The sequence below is a fragment of the Aulonocara sp. 'chitande type north' Nkhata Bay genome, linkage group LG18, assembly GCF_057382095.1.
Source record: "Aulonocara sp. 'chitande type north' Nkhata Bay isolate Kocher_YH1m ecotype deep benthic linkage group LG18, A_spYH_male_GT1.1, whole genome shotgun sequence".
Lineage (NCBI taxonomy): Eukaryota > Metazoa > Chordata > Actinopteri > Cichliformes > Cichlidae > Aulonocara > Aulonocara sp. 'chitande type north' Nkhata Bay.
The window spans coordinates 30,087,308-30,105,285 of NC_141361.1; the positions used below are offsets into that span (position 1 = coordinate 30,087,308).

General features: G+C 41.4%; 1 protein-coding gene across 1 annotated transcript in view; it reads left to right on the forward strand.

Moving 5' to 3' along the window:
• Positions 1-5,282: 5,282 nt before the first annotated feature.
• The window catches only part of rem2 (RAS (RAD and GEM)-like GTP binding 2), a 36,750-nt gene continuing 24,054 nt past the window's right edge, over positions 5,283-17,978 (forward strand). Inside the window, exons 1-3 of the mRNA XM_086272146.1 lie at positions 5,283-5,758; positions 8,473-8,809; positions 11,385-11,458. Coding sequence (XP_086128272.1) covers positions 5,747-5,758; positions 8,473-8,809; positions 11,385-11,458 — 423 coding nt within the window. The 5' untranslated portion in view covers positions 5,283-5,746. The remainder of the gene's footprint in view (positions 5,759-8,472; positions 8,810-11,384; positions 11,459-17,978) is intronic.

Genomic DNA, 17,978 nt, shown 5'->3' on the forward strand with positions numbered 1-17,978 from the left:
GGTCATAAGAATTGAGTCAGCTTTTTCAAGTTCTGCTACAGAAAGCTATAAGACAGCCACACCTTCACCTCTATCTGACAACACACCGTTAATAATTTGTCTTCTCAGTGTTGCCACAATATTTTTGGTTGCTGAATACAAATAAGAGCAGAAAAGTCACTGTTGAAAATTTAATACTAAAGTTCCACATTATGAAAAGTTTTTTTTCTGTCCACCAAAGTAAATATGATTCAATAGATTTTTGTAAAATTCAACTTACCACCAGAACCGACAAAAATATTCATAATTAACACACTTCCCATTGTGGGAGGACTGCTCACAATCACACACAGCAGATGTTTTGCAAAGATTCAGATTTTCTTTTTAGAGTTTTGAGTTTAGACCTTTAAAATATGTAATTCCACTCTTAAAATGGAATTAAAGTAATTTAATTAAAGTCAAGTGAAGTTAAAGAATGTTAGATTTCAATATTCATTCAGATTTTTGCTGACTCTAAATTTTCTTTGGTCAATACTAAAAATTTTTCTAATGTACATTATAAAGATGTTTAACTACTTTCGTGTGAACTTCAGCTTTCAACTGTTCTGCACTTTCAGCTTACAGGTGAATGATTCAGTGTATTGCAGTTAAATTTAACAAGTATTTAACAAATATTCCCAAATATTTAAGCAATTACAGGATTTCAGCTAAAAAAAATAAAAATTCATGTATCAGCATCCATCCATGCATTTTCTTCTGCTTATCAGGGGCCGGGTCGCGGGGGCAGCAGCCCAAGCAGAGAAGCCCAGACCTCCCTCTCCCCAGCCACCTCCTCCAGCTTATCCGGGGGAACACCAAGGCATTCCCAGGCCAGCTGAGAGATATAATCTCTCCAGTGTGTCCTGGGTCTGCCCCGGTGGGACATGCCCGGAAAACCTCACCCAGGAGGCGCCCAGGGGGCATCTGACCACCTCAGCTGGTTCCTTTCAATGTGGAGGAGCAGCGGCTCTATTCTGAGCCCCTCCCGAATGGTTGAACTTCTCACCCTATCTCTAAGAAAGAGGCCAGCCACCCTTCGGAGGAAGCCCATTTCTGCCACTTGTATCCGCGATCTTGTTCTTTCGGTCACTACCCACAGCTCTTGACCATAGGTGAGGGTAGGGGCGTAGATCAACCAGTAAATTGAGAGCTTCGCTTTTACAACATAAAAGCACCATAGCTTAAATAATTGTCTAAAATTGTAGACGGTAACTGATTTTTGTGGATGCTTCTACCTCTGGCTGTGAGTACTTCTACAAACACTCAAACCTGCAGCTTATGTGAAATTATACCAGAAATCAAAAGAGCACTCCAAGCATTGAACAGAGACCTTCAGACAACATAGGAAATGTTGAAACTGAGAATTTTATTACACTTTAAAAAATACACTTTGATTTTGAATTTAATGACCACAAAACTTACTCTAAAAAGGAAGAAAAAAATAAGAACTTGGTGTAATGTATCACAACTATTTTACTATTTATGTATTCAGCTAACTGTTTATATTAATCAGTAACATAACTGGGAATAAAAAAAGACCATCCAAGAGAGTCATTCAGTAAGACAGGGGTTTGCAACATTATGAGTGTACATTTGTTCAACAATCTCAGATATGTGTTATTTTTCTAATAAAAAAAACTGCAAAGAATTTAGTAATTTCATCATCTATGATAAATAATATTTCTGTATGCAAGGGACAGAGCTAAGAAGCATGCACATTATAGGGACAACAGTACTGGGCAATCTACACATTACACCTGCAGGAGCTGTGGTCATATTATTAGGGCCTTTGGGCACATTGAAAACGGACACACCTCAGTAGTGGACATGGTTTCTTTGACTCTGGCTTCTTCTGAAAAGCACAATCTGAAACACACTTCATTGCTGCATTCACACACACAGTTCAAAACTCTACCATGGAAAGAAAAAAATCGCATGCCTGCAATTCACTCAGAGCCCAAACTCATTTAAGATGGACTGAGGCGAAATCATTCACACTACATCCTGTGGGTAAAGAACACAGGAAGACCGCGACCATCTGCTTTTTTCTTTTAAATCAAGGTGTAGTGTAAATACAGCATTCATGATAGTGTGGGGCTCACGTGGAATGGATAATATTCACATCTTTAAGAATCAATAATGCTGACGTATGTATGTAGTTTTTAGAATCATATGCACTATATGGACAAAAGTACTGTGCCACCTACACATTACACTCACAGGAGCTGCTCAGCCGTGGGAACCCATGCTGTGAAGCTGCTGGCACATCGCTTTTGTGCTGATGTTAAAGGCAGAGGAGGTTTAGAGCAGCAGCCGAGCATTTGGTTTTATGCACTTTATGCCTCAGCACGTAGTGTATTAAAAAGTTACAGACTTACGGAGACCCTGCTGTGTATCTTAATGTGGTCTGCAACATCTTTGCTGAGTCGCTGCGCTTCCTAAACATTTCCACTTTATGTAAGAGGGAAGAACTTTGCAATGAAGACATCCTGTTACAGTACCACACTCAAACTCAGTGAGCTCTTTAAAGCAACTCATTCCTTCACAAATGTTTATAAAGTGTGTGATTTTAGACACCTGTGATCATGAGACTGAGACTGTATGTTTTCATCCAGACTACCTCAATTTCAGGGCTGGCTTAATATTTATTAACTGGATTGGTGGATAGGTACACTCTACACATTTAAACATTTTCCAATTGGGATTTATTTCTCTCTCTACTCAAACAAGTAAGTTCTTTAAAGTGCTGTCCGTGATATAATTCTTGTTAATGAAGGCCTCATGCCAAAGCCCGTTGGTCAAGTGACAATATCTGTTCTTTCTGCTAAAAGTGTTGCAGGAGCTGCGACCTCTTTAGACCCTTGTGCTTATCCGTGTGCCTTGGAAGCAGGTGAAGTTTTCCCAGAAACCTTCATTTTATTGTTTATTTCAGCAACAGAATAATGTGACAGGAAATAGTTTTAAGGGCTGCTTTTGTGTCATCTTTCATAAGTTTGCCATACGTCTCAAAAATGGTTGTTTTACCTCACAATAATGTCTTCACCTGGCATGGGAGAGGACTGAGTTGTGTAACAGAAACATCATGTATTGAATTAGTCTTCTACTGGTCTTGTTTGCAGTGTGAATCAATGCAACCAAAGCTGCATGGCTGACCACAAAAGTCTGTACTGCTGTATTAAGAATGTAGGGAGATCTCTCACCGATCGCTGCTGTCTCTGAGACCTTGACTGCAGACTCTTGGCTACGATTATGGCCGACGTGTGTTTGTTTTTGAGTGTAACCCAATGTACTGGACATGAACCGCTAGTGCATATGTGTGTGTGCGTGTGTGTCTGTGACCAGTGAGCTGGTTGAGCTTGTATTGAAGGTACTTTGTAGTAGACACACCCAAGGCTAAAAATTTAAGCTTAATACAACTGGACATATATAGCCACAGCACTATAGATCGGTCACAGCAGCCAGTAAAAGACAAACAATGTTCATACATCCAGTCAGTGTTTCACCAGTAAAAGTGGGAAGAGCAGCTACAGCTGTCGTCACAGCGACCAGTTAGATACTGTCAGACATCAGCCATTTAAAGTGAGTTATGAGCACTAAATGTGCCATTTCTCCTTTCCATATCCACAGTCTTTTCCTTAAGTGGCACCACAACTGGAATGGCCTCGCACACCATCTGTTCCGAAGGAACTGGTTTATAAAACATATTGTCGAAGGATGCAAAAGTGTTGCTAGGTAATGCAAAAGTAGTGTTCATGTTTTTCACCTCAAGTAGCTCCATAAAATCAAAACAGACCTCAAAGCAGACAGCAGCCCAGCTTTTGTGGAATTGGGCTTGTTACACTCTACTTATGCTGGAATTGAAATCCCCTCCTGAAATGAGCTCTGTTTTTTTTATGTATGAAGGCCATCTACTGCTATTTATTTCTCTGTGATGCTGCCGGTGTTGTTCCAAAAAAGTGATTTCAGAAGTTCCTATGTGTTTTTAATGTCTAGTATCTTCACTTGTATTTTCAAATAGATTGCAGTGAACAGGATTTACAAAGAGCTTATATATAAACAAAGAAATGACCTGTTTTAGAAGTCTCTTTGTGACCTTACATTATTGTAACCACATTATACTCATTGTAGTTCCTTAAAATATTTTTTATAGAAATCTTATGTTATATTTGTTATAACTTTTCATGCCCAGGTTTCGCTTGAAAATTACTTTTTTTAAAGCTGATTGGAATTTCTACCTTGTGATAATATTCCTTTGGGTATAAAATTACTTGATATCATTAATGAGAGATATGTTTGGAATATTTTTGCCAGATCATAGGCCAACAAGTCATTTATACAGCTTAATTACCACAACTAGTTTTCGGCAAATACTGGAAATCATTTTTTGGCACTTGTTGTGTGAAAAAGAAAAAGAATAGAAAAAAAGATTGTCTGTATTTAAACGGTTTTAAATTACGTGTTGACCTATAATCTGTGAAACACATATCAAACATATCTCCCGTGAATGATATCAAGCTGTTTTAGGCCAAAAAGAGAGCAAAGCGACTTTTATATACCCATTATTTATGAACACAAAACTCTGATTGATTAAAAATGTTTTTTTCAAGAGAGGTGGGGCCAGCAGTAAAATTGCAACAAATATAACATAATAGTTACATAAAGATATTTTAAGTGGTCAAAAAGAGCTGGATTGATTATAATGTAGCAGCAGGTACGTAAAGATACTTGCAAAACAGGTCATTTGCTTGTTTTATATATCCTTTTATAACTCCTCCTTAAATCTCGATGATCCCAGACTATTTATCAATATTGGCAAAAATATAGCAAAAATATTATACATTAAAAAAAACTGAAACACCGGAAATCACTTTTTGGCAACACCCTCATTTCTCTGTACAAGCGTTCAGCGGCAGCGCCTTTTTTTCCCCATCCACGAGATGTCTCTCTGCCTCCCCCTGGCGGCCGCTCCGCCTCACAGACAGAAACTGCTAACAGTTGTCAAAACTGAATGATATTTTTTCTACGGGAGCAGCTCAAACCCTGGTGTCTGACACACACACAGTTATTGAAAAGAACTTAACAAGCTTTTTGAAAGCATTAGAGGGGCACACCACCCCGTACTCATCACTCCCTTCACCTCCAACCCAAGATCACTCTGCAGTCACTCAAGGGCGCACTCCCACTCCCACACACACACACACACACACACACACACACACACACACACACACACACACACACACACACACACACACACACACACACAGACTGAGAGAGAGAGAGATACATGCAGGTGTTAACTGGAGGTGGAGAGAGGAGCGTACAAACTGCTGTCCGCTGGAACTCTTCTCAGAGGACATGAGGGGATGCGTTTCGGTGCCGGTGGCTGTCCGTCCTCATCTCCTTCACATAGAAAGTCGCCTCCTATGCCGAGCGGAGACGCAGGTATAGAGTCTTCTTCCACCTGGCAGCCTGCTTCTTCCCATCCCGGCGCTCCACGCGCCACACCTCTCATTTCTAGCGAGCGGAAGGAGGAAGGCAGGGAGGAGGTGGAGGTGGAGGGGGGAGGTTTTACTCGGCGGAGAAGGGGAAAATAACATCACGTTAAATGAGTCGCGCGTGCCTTTTGGGTGCCGTGCGTTAAAGCCGTGGTTAATGTGATGCCGGGTCTGCAAGCAGCACAGATGACTTGAGCCTCGTTCTGCAAAGAGAAGACTCACCGATAACCATGGCTGACCAGGTAAGGGGACGCAGATGTTCCACTACAGCCTCGTGCGCTCTGCACAATAGCCAGCCACACACTCCAGGTACGCTGCTACAACACCGCCTACGTTTTTTTCTGCAGCACACTTTGGTTTCTCACAGCTACACTTTCTATGTGCAGGAATCCCTTTTTTTTTCACTTTTATTAGATAATTGTTTTATTATTATTATTATTTAGGCTCTTAATTTCTTTCACTATCACGCGAACTTTGACTGCTCATTGGTGACTTAAAGACTGAATATTAATGAACCAGATTTTCTCACCCGGTCTAAACCCCACTTGCTGTTAGGCGTTTCGGCGTTTGCTGTGACAGGATATCTGTGTGTTCTGTAAACCGTCGGCAAGTGTTACACTTCTTAAACGCCTTCGATCCGTTCATATAGTGGAGCACTTAATCCCACAGGTTACTCCATAGATGCTGAGCACAATTATGGATCAGCTGTACAGTAAACACGGCTCGTAAGACTCGAAAGTAAAAAAGACTAACTGGGCTGGAAAGAAACAGCAGTGTCTGTGTGATTGGGCTGCGAGGAAGAGAGAATAAAAACATAGCCTGTAGTATTAATTTTGTATTATGCACTGCTGTTTGCCCCAGTTTCTAGACAGCCTGGCGAGAGAGAGATTAACCCCTGACACGCTGGCGCGATCCGTGGTCACGGTCTCTGCGTAGGAAAGCTCCTCTGAGCGCTGCAGACAATAAAGGCGTGCTTAATTGATTAGATCCTTTGGCTGCTACCTGAGCGACAGGCTTGATGTGTCTGCGTGTGCATGAGAGAGCTACATACTCAAGTGTCACAATCAGCCACACCTTAACTGCATTTTGTTGTAAAAACACTATACAATATTAACAACACTGCAATTACGCTATAGTGCACTTCAAAGGACTGCACTGTTACACTCTGTGCTCTATTTTACACCAGGAAAAGCGTCATGTTAGCAGTCAGAGGATCCTATCTTGAGGCTGGCTGTCCAAACTGTTACATTTCATCCAAGACAGAGGTCTGAATCAGTGTCAGGTCTACAGCCTCCTTACTAGCAAAAACATAATTTTACATTATACCAGTCATACCACACAGTGGTTAAGTCAACGAGCTGTGCAACACCTTTCTTTCATTTTCTTGTCAGCATTGCTTTGTGACAACAGCAGACAGACTGAATACACATTTTTGAAATTACACTTTCTTTCTTAAAATATCTCAGTTTCATCAGTAGTAGGTGGACTTCTTAAAAAAAGACATCTCCATGCAACACTATACAAAAACACTACAAATGGTATGTACAGAGTAACTAACAATGCAGTACTGTCACAATAGTCCTGTGAATGTCACAATAGTGATGGTATCACATTCACAGGACAACAGTTCTCTGATACATCGTGATATCTGTGGAACCAAATAGAAACTGGGTTTCTTCCATTAACTTTCATTATTCATTTAAAAAACCATTAAATATTAAGTTTGGTGTGTGTGCTGTATGCTATAGTGTACTATTGTATACTAAACTACACTACAGTATAGAGTATTACTATTACTTCTCTTACTATAGTATTCTATGCTATACTATGTGCTACATTATACTATACTATATTAAAATAAACTATAGTATACTTACTATACTATTCTATACTATATGCTACAATATACCTAACCTTTCTGCTATACCTTTTTAGTTTGCTACATTATAGCAACCTACCCAAATCTAATTCAACACGCAAGTTTATGTCTTGTAGCTCGTGTCCTGTGACGTGCTCAGCTCAGTAACACAACAGTAGCTGTAAACTGCATTGTAATGTATTTGAGTGTGCTCCTATTATTGTGTCAGTCCCCTTTAATTAAGTGCCAGTACTGTACTTGGCTGTGCCACAGACAGACACAGAGCCACCAATGCTTGGTGCTGCTGTGGAGCTAGATTAATTGCTGTATTAATATTAATGCAGGTCTTCTGTGGTTGACCTGCTGTGGCTGCAAAACACACACTCCCACACACACATGCACTATTGTGCTCGTGCAGAAACACTCACAGCTTTCTCAGCAAAGCCATTGTTCTATACAAAACCACTGGAAGCCTCCAATTATAGATTTCCATTTTTAAAAGACTAAGAATAAAGATGCAGACTTTATGTTTTTGACCTGTTTGCATGTGAATTCCCGCTGTGCACACACTCACCGTGCAGCATATAGCCACCTGAGTGCACTTATTACGCACAGCTGCAGTCTCTTTTTGTCTATCCTTGCCAAATGTTTCCGTGTTACATGCACGCTTCTTGTTGTTCTCTGGTCTCCACCTCATTCTCTGCATCCTTATCAACCTGCTGTCACTTTTCTGTCAGCAGCTCCTACTGCCCTCATATCACCACTCCCCACCTCAACATCACCCTCCTCCTCTCTTAATTTTCCCTTTGACATGCTCTGTGTCTTCATCAGCATCTTTCTCTCACACTGCCATTCATCTGTCTCACCTCTGCTGTTATCACCTCCTTCTCCTTTTATTTTTTACACACATACGCACACAGTGGAAGTACCCTCCCCCTCCCACATTCTCCTGCGATAACATGGACAAGAATAGGCAGCGTTACAGGTAGATCAGCTGTCTGCTTTGAACTTTAAAAATCTGGGAATGCACTCGTGCCAGCAACACCTCCCGCAATGCCCAGTGACAGTCTTTCTTATTTTGTCTCTATTTCACTCTAGTACAGTATGTTTCTAACGACGGCACCCCCGCTTCGACGAGGGAGCACACCCCTGCCTGTCAAGCACCAGCTGCGAAGGGAAGAGGCCGTATCCGAGGACTGTGATTGGATCCCAGGCTTGGAGGAGCCTACCACGTTGCCTATCAGTGACACAGCGGTGCCTCGGGATGAGTCCTTCAGCCAATCGGCTGCTGCCCAGTCATCTTACCACAGCCATGGCGGGGCACTGAGGATAGTGCTACTGGGACAGAATGGCGTGGGCAAGTCGTCGCTGGCCTTATCTCTGGCCGGGCAGTCAGACAGATCCCTCTCTATAGACTCTGAGACACAAGCATGTGGTAATGACCTGGACAGAGATTGATGGAATGTCTTCATACATGCATGTTCACCTATATTCATAGTTTGTTTCCACTTAGTTTTTAACTAGGTTTAACCAAGGTTTAACTTTAGAAAACAGTAAAGCACGCTCATCCAACCACAAAATTCACCCAACCACTCTTTGAGCACTTTTGTTTTGCCATATCATGACTACCTAAATCATGTAGTGTCCAAATGTCTAAAAAAGACTGGTGTACATCAGTAGCGCTTATGCATGAAGGCTATACCTTTTTAGTTTACATTAAGTATAAAACCAAAGAGTAAAACTATGTTTAGGTTTACAATTCTGATCCTGAATTTCTCACCTCCAAGAGAGGTTTACAGGTTTCCCTTTTTTCCTGTTCTTTTTGCTCAGCTCAGCAAATGCTTTTATATTTAGCATGCAGACATTGTGCAGATTGGTAGGTGGGACCAAGGGATTCTGCACTAATCCGTACCAGCTGTTTCCACCTATTTTGTTTTTCAGTCTAAGCTAGGATAACCAGCTACTAGCTGTAGCTTTAAATATAATAAAGAGACATGTAAAAGGTCTCAGTGACCTCAGCCAGGCAAATGGGATATTCTGGTTTATTGGTCTTCGTGTCATTGGGTATATTTCTACTTAAGGTATACACGTCTACCATTAAAGCTCATTAAAACTGTCCTGACCCTCTTTCCCCCTCTATCAGTCAGCAGGTCTGTCTGTGGCAAAGATCAGTTTAACACCGGGGATAATCAGCTCTTGTCTCGGCCAATCGATAAGTCACTGTCATTAAGAGACGAACGCTCTCCATCATGCATAAAGCTGACGTATCCTTGACATCATCATGTGGTATTCATTGCTGCCAACATTGTACATTTGGATTTATGCATCATACAGGGAGAGAAACAAAAACCCCTCTCAGACAAGGAGCCTTTACATGTTTCCCCAATGCCACTCTTATCATGCCCGGGAATTTAAGTGGTGCACTAAACCGTTCAATTATTCACACATTAAAATTGCAAAGTGTGGAAAGAAAAAAAAAAGACACAACACCTGTTTAATTAGCACTTTTTTAGTAGTTTTGAACAGATGCTCAGAACCATAGCATCTGTGAGTGGAGTAACACCTTACCAGCCAATACGCAAAGTAATTACTTTCCAAAGACAGCATTGATTTACACTGGGAGATTTGTTGTCCCTAAGAGCAGAAATCTCATTGATCCCGGTGAGTTTTCCACAGTTATTGTGTATTTTAATGAAGAAGTGTTTGTGCTAATGGTGTAATGATAGGAAGCTTCAGTTTGTTACGCCTAAATGAATTTACGATATTTAATGGGCACGTACAGTAGCTCCATCTGGCTGCTTTTGTGTATCAAAAAGAATCATCGGATTTTCAAAGTGCTTTGATTTTGCAGCTGTTGCCGGTAACAATTAAAACACGTACAATTAGAAAGAGGGGATCCGTGAGTTTCATGTGGTTGCTGGAAGGTAGCGTACCAACGGCAGTCGCCGCAGTGATTCCAGACGTGCCTGTATTTTAAATGTATCATAAGATTCAATGTCCATTACTCAAAAAAATTGCCTTTTGAGATCAGATGATGGAAAATTAAGCATGCAATTCAAAATAGTGACACATGATGTGTTATTTCTCTATATCAGGGGTGTCGAACTCCAGGCCTCAAGGGCCGGTGTCCTGCTAGTTTTAGATATCACCCTGGGTCAACACACCTGAATCAAATGATTAGTTCATTACCAGGCATCTGGAGAACTTCAAGACATGTTGAGGAGGTAATTTAGCCTTTAAATCAGCTGTTTTGGATCAAGGACACATCTAAAACCTGCAGGACACCGGCCCTCAAGGCCTGGAGTTCGACACTTGTGCTCTATATGGACTCAATCTTCACTGTCTCATATACGCTGCTGCTGTGAATATTCAAAAATGTCTATTAATCTGCAACTGAAAACATTTCATTCCCAAAATAATAAATCTCGTTTCAAGTAGCATTTGGTAAAAATTGACCTTGACTTATAGGAAATGGGGAAAATCTACCTTTTTGACGAGCTGTTTGAAAAGATTTCCTTCTTCGGTAAGAGTAAAGAGGCTTGGACCGAGAGTCGCCGATAAGGCAGAGCAGTTAGACTGGGCTTTAACATATAGGCTTAAAACATTTGTTTCATGGGATTCCTTGACAGTTAAGAAAATGCGGAATATCACCATCATCATTTAAACTGGAGCAAAATAGCATTAAAACATCTGCATTATACCGCCTTCATAAACACATCATTTAGCTCCAAAGCCCGGTCTTTAAATGCTTTGCTGTAATCTTCACAGATAATGATGTAAGAACTCTAGAGTAGGTCAAGGACAGTTTTTAAGACTTAAACTGGTTCATCAGTGTCTTGAGGCAGAATATGCAGACAATCTACTTAAGTAGTGAATATTGTGATTCATTCTTTTTATCGCCACAATTCCTGTTATGATTTTCTTTTACAACCTGTCAGACCCCCCCTATTTATTCTTAACATGAGCTGCATTGTCCTTTCTTATGTGTGACGAGGGCGTTTTGTTTGCAGGTGAGGGCTACGAGTATACGGTGACAGTGGACGACGAGGACAGCAAAGTCATCATTTTTGACAACTGGAAACAGGTGAGTGACTGATAGCTTCGTCCTCTCTCTGTCTTCTTTTTTACACATTTAAACCAGTTCTGTGTCCCTTCTCACTCAATGCCCTCTTTCTCTTCCCACTCTTTATAATCTTTGCCTGTACTGAAGAACAGGGAAAGCCATTTGTCTGATTTCACGTGTAAAGAGGTGTAAAGAGAGTGCATTCCTACTTTTGCTTTTACACCTACTTGTGCGTTTGTGTGTGTGTCCTCCACTGTAGAGGGAATCCTGGAGAAGCGTTCGCTGTACTTGATCTCTTTGAAGTTCTCTCTCTCAAAAGTGGGAATCACTCAGTAGTTAACAACATATGTTTCGATTCAAATCTGCTGAAAAAAGACGACTTCTTCGCAGGCTAAAATTGCTCCTGCTACGCATCATCGGTCTTTACAGTTGAACAGTGCGTGCAAGTTAATGTGACCTGGTGGTGGTGATTGTCGTAGCAGGAGAAACTTGAGCACCAGCAGCCAGCTTGTCAAAAAAAAAGATCCTTTTGACACAGAGCGTATTATGCAAAACCAAAAGGCGTGCAGTTATTAATGGCTGTTAATAATGTGATGGAACAGTAGAGCCCTCTAATTAGTATGTAGGGTAGATCATCCTATTCCAGATGTCCACTGGGCTTTCTCTTTTCTTAAGGTTGAATTAGTCACATTTAACTCAGGAGCATCCACAGCAGGGGTGCTCACTTCTTCACTTTTCCTGGTGCCCCTTTCTCACCTCCAGTGTTGTTGCCTTGCAGTCGTTGTGTTTGAATACCCTCGTCTGTTCTTTCGGTGGCTTTTTTTCGTGCTTGCTCGCCTCATTCTGCTGGTTAAATCTTGCTGAGAGTTAATTATATTTGTTATTATGTGCGTGTTTATACAAGGCAGGGCATTAAGGCTGAAGCAACAGAAGCAGTACAGCGGGGAGCTTGGAAAGACTCCAGGGCCGTCTGCACTTGGTGGGGCGAGGGGCAGCAACCCTGTTCAGCATCGCGTTTATGCTAGTATTTTGTTTTGTTTTGTTTTGCAGTAATGCCACTAGATACAATATATATGCACACAGTGTCTAAAGGCAGAGTGTCCCACATACAAACAATCAGGTGCAGAAACAGATGTCATCCAGATGTCTAACGCGTGGCCGGGCATTGAACTAGCACAACATTAACCGCCGGGCACTCTCCATCCCAAGAGGCCAGGCTTCTGGTCTTGTAGTGAGCCACAAGTGTTCTCCATGGGGCAACCCATCCTATACCCAAGTTACCATAGCAACATGCACAGACACACACACACATACGCACTCAAATGTGGCTGAATTAATCACTCACTCACTCACGCATGAAATGATGCTGGAATAGTCAGCATCCAACCCTGCTGGCTTTGGGGCTTCATCCGTTCTCTGGCCTGGCCCCATCCTCTTCCTTTCCCAGCAATGCAAACTGCTAAAAAAATGTGAAAAGGTGGCATTTACACCCATAGATTGCTCCTTCAAGTACTTCTCGGTTCGACTCACAACTGATTGGTACATGGACGTCAAGTCGGAGCTACAATTTTCCCCGAACTGCAGGGAGCGTTGCACAACAAATCACAGGTAGAGCGCACCGTAAGGGCAAAAGAACCTGTAAATATGTACAGACTGTACCCGCGTGCGTGAATGCACACTCTGCATCGGCCTGGTCAAATGTGTAAAACAACACCAGCAAACACAGCCACAGAAGGCTGAGAGTCTGCTTGGCCAGACACTGGGACGTTGTGAGTGTTGATGACGTTATAGGGATAGGATGGTTTAAATAAGTCACGATGTGCCAGAAATAGAAACACTGGCACACTTGGCGTTGACCTAGCCAGCCTATGTTGTCCTCCACTCTAAGCCTGAGATTGGTCATTGATTTAAGCTTTAAACAGCCAGTAGGGTCTCTGTGTCAAAGACCAAGTGGACACCTTTTCCCTAAGTGAGTCCTGAAGTTTCCATTGTTATTTGATAGCTTAAAATCTTTATATTTATTGTAAGCAACCAAAACGTGCAGCCTCAGGCCTGGAAGAATGTAGGGCAATGATGCACAGTATGCGTGTTTATCAGCATGGAGTGAGGAGAATTTGCTGCTGCACCTAAGGGTAGGATCGTTTATTATGTTAAAGCAAGTCAGGATGCAATTTGGAAGAAGATAATTGCTGCTTGACCACATTTCTTATCTCAATTAGGAAGGAAGAAAAACACAGTTCAACCAGCCAATTCTTGGAGTATTGAATTCTGTCCAGAGAAGCAACTCCCTGGACATTTTTCCCTTTCCTGTTTTGCTGTTGTTTAGTCTTAAGAGAGTCATTCTGCACTATTTACGGTTCCCCATTTCTTGCCCAAATCCATATAAGCTATTATACCTAAGCAGTTCTGTTTGTTTTAGTCTCCGGTGGGACACTCATCTTGTGCAGATAAGTGTGTAAACAAAAATAAAGGTTGAAGTCACAGTTTTGTGTACTATATTTAAGAGATCAATGTCAACTAGAGAAATTGATTTACTGTATATAAGATTTATACTGTTGGTCACAAGTAGATGAACACGACATCAACAAAAAGCATGTTGTTTAGCATTAGCGCTCCGCTAACCCTGCTGCTAACTCTGCTAGCTGCTTCAGCTATCCATTAGCCCGTTTGTTGTTTCTAGTCACTGTACCTAGTAAACACCAGCATAATTTGACATCAGTAGCTATCTAGCATGGTAGCTAATGTAGGGTGACCACATTTTGATTTCCAAAAAAGAGGACACTTAGCTCAATCATGAAGAACTTGCTTAAAGAAACATATTTAACATATTTAAACGATGCCTTCACTGTGCGGTTAATTAATTGTGAAAAAAATATGTCATATAGGCTTTTACAAGTCAACAAGTGCAAAAAAAGAACTTAAAAACCTCTGGAATTAAATAATGGTACAGAAATAATGCTTAATCTGCATAAAAAAAATTACCAGTATGAGGGCTAGACTGGGAGAAAAAATTGACCAGGGTATTTTGACTGGAGACCGGCCCACCAGGTATTATAGGAAAAACCATAAAGCCAAAAAAACTTTGGTTGTAAGATTCAGATAATTATTTTTTAAAATCTAGACATTTTATATGAGAATAAGAAAGAAAGGTATTTCTTTGTGCCCCCTTTTCCCTGTTAATGCCCAACCTGGCCCCCTGGCAAAACTTTGCTAGACCCGCCCCTGCACAGTTACCAGCTGTCAGCTACATAGAAAAGGATCCTGGTGTTATTTGTCTCTCAGAAACAGTTCATAACTTCCCTTCAACTCATATATGCCCACCTTAAAGGTAACCCTGTTTCTCCATCACCTGTTTAGCTCTGATGATTCAGTAAGGACATTTCCTGGTTTCATCTTCATGTTTCCCTCTCACCACATATCCAAACCGATATCATATCACTATCAGTAACATCATAGCACCCGCCCACCTGTATAGAAACTCCGTCATGCTAGCTAGTACGCAGTATGAGTTATTGTAACTGACTGTAAAAAGTTAGCACAATGAAAATAAACTACACCTAAATTTGGTTTATATCTGACCCAGATAGACTGCAGGTCATAACTTCACCTGAAGTTCAGTTCACCTGACACTCGGACCGGCGGCCGCCTCGGGTCTCTCCTCCTCCTGCCTCCCGTTTCCCTCATCCACCTGCTAGCCTCTGTGGAAGCTCCGCCATAGACACCACCAAATAACTGAGTTATTTTTACACAGCATCTGGCCAATCCACCACCTTTGATTGTTTATACCGTTACAAAACAACAACAACAAAACCATCGGCCGTAAAAACGAAAAATCACCATCGGCCCACCAGGCAAATGCCCGGTATGCCCGATGGCCAGTCCAGCTACGGTCAGTACGAGGGAAATTTCTTTTGCAGTTCGTCTGAAAAGATGCACTTGCGCTTTGGGATCGTTTGAACATCATTAGGCGCGTTGCTGCGCGCTGTCAGTCCTGTCCTTGAGTGCAGAACAAGCGCTCACAAAGCAGCAGTTCGGGGATGACGTCACACACATGGGTCCTCGAAAATCCCCCCGGACAGAACGTGAAAAGTGCACATGTCCGGGGAAAAGAGGACGGTTGGTCACCCTAAGCTAATGGTAAAAATTTGCTGACCTGGCTTGTTTCAGATGGATTGACTTATTACCCTCAGCTTCTTTGTTATGTCAGTGTCTATCAGTATTGGCAAAGAATAAAGAAAAGAATAAAAAAAGATGGGAGAAATAGCCTTCAACCATGTTATGAGTGTTAACACTGCATAGCTTGTACATACGTCGGGCAACGTTCTTTTTTAAAATGATAAAATAAGAGTAATAATGGCAAAGAACAATCTAATGTTAGCAAGGTTTTTCTAAGCCCAAAAGTCAGATCAAACCTTATAATTCTATGGTCATGGAACAATTCTAATATTATTAATACTTTATTGTGTTTTGGAAAGAAATCCTCTTTTATCCTCAATGTACATAGAGGTCATGGGTCAAGAACAGAGCAGCATCTGGGCAGGGATTCAGGGATTTACTAATAGACAGTTCTGCAGGGAGCTGGTTCCACACACTGACATATTTCAGCTTGAAACTAGGTCATGCAGGGACACCCATTACTACTTTATCCTTTTGTGTATGTTCTGCTTGTGCACTTGTGTGTGTCTGAGGTGGCGTGCAATAGTCTCCATGGTGCACTAACGGTCTTTATGGTGTACTAAGTCTATGCTGTGATGCCAGCTTTATTCAGCAAGCTGTGGTCATTCATGGTTGGATTATGGAATGGGTATGTGTGTGCAGGCGTGTGTCTGACTTACTCAGTGCAGGCCAGATGGACTCAGATATATGTTTCCTTAGGGTTGTCTTTGTGCAGCAGTAAGTAAGTAAAAGAGAAAGAGCGAACCCACTAACTCGGCATTCCATCTGCACTAAGCTTCATCATCCTATTATCAGATTTTGACTACCACAGAGCAAGGTGCTCCTCTGTCCTCTCTTCTTGCATTTGCTCCGCCTTCCTCCTTTGTCCTTTTCCTTGTCATTTTCTGTTCCTCCATTCATCACCTTCGCATCTTTATTGATCTTCCTGCTCTTTCATTTTGCTCTGACAGCCAGTCAGTCAGACAAATACAGCACAGGCCAAAGAGGCAGGCGTGTGGAAAGTGCATGTGATTACTTTTCAGAAAGATGAATGGAGGCTATATACGCCTATATATATATATATGTCTGTGTATGTTTGTGAAAATTGTGTGGGGATGTGCTTGACCCTTTTGTTTCCATGTAAAGGCCCTAAAGTAGCTTTGCTTATGTATTTTGTGCTGCAAAGCAAACAGCTTGCAGTCATTCAGGATGTGTGTTTGAAGCAGTGAGAGGATGCTCACACGTCCTCTCAAAAAAGGGCCAAATGCTCTGATTCAGCCTATTTTTTTTAAACCACAACTGGAGGGGATAATAGTCTGAGTGCTCACAGAGCCACAACATGTTATGCAAATCATGCCTGATAAGTGATTCATTGTCCTCACTGTTAATGGATACTGATGTAGTGCGTGGCACTAGCCAGCATGTGAGTGGTTTTTAGAGTGCATGCTAATCTATGTGTGTGTGCATGTGTGGAAAAAGTTGTTTTTATAAAAAAGCTAAAAAAAAAAACACAACAATGCATGAAAATTGGTAATCTTTCCAGTTTAATGACAGAGTCGTGTAAAGAAAATAGTCCTTTAAAACGCACATTTGATCGTCTTTGAAACATACAGATAAAAGTGTTGTGCTTGAACAGTAAAAGCCTTCTGTGCTGAAAAGCAAATTTATGACCACTCGTCCACCCCAAATTATTTCAGCTGCAAAGTCAACTCATTTTAAATCCCCCACAACATCACAATGAGGATTCAGATCTGAACTTTAACTAGTCCTTTCAGTAGCCCTCTATTTAATATTTGGATTTACTACTTTTGTCCTGTCACAAAGTCAGCTTGTGATTAAACTTCTACTTTTGGACCAATGGTCACGATTATCTTCAGGCACTTTTTGATATGATGCAGAGTTCATAATTGAATCAAGGATTACAAGCTGCCCTGTCTCTCAGGCTGTATCTCCTTAAAAGCTATTCTTGGTCTGCACAAATTATATCTGCTGTTCCTCTGTACAAACAATTTCTTAGAAAAACACATCTGTAAATCAGACATTCTGCTCTGGGGCAGAATTTACCGAGGTGGTAAGTCCCGGGCAGGCTGTCTGTCTGACATCAGCAGCATTTTTAATTCTTATTCTTACTTTTATTTTTTCATGTCTATTTAAGCGCAATTTATGACAGTATGTTTGCACTGAAGCACCGCAGCAATTTCCTAATGTTGTAAACCTGCTCAACATTTGGCAATAAAACCCTTTCTGATTCTGATTCTGATTTGCAGAAGATCTTTGCTATGATGAGCAAAACACTCTAGGCTCTGCCCCCACCCCCACCCCCCCACCCCCCCCAAGGAATTTGTATATGAAACGCCATTGAACCCTTCTATTTGACTGTTTCTAA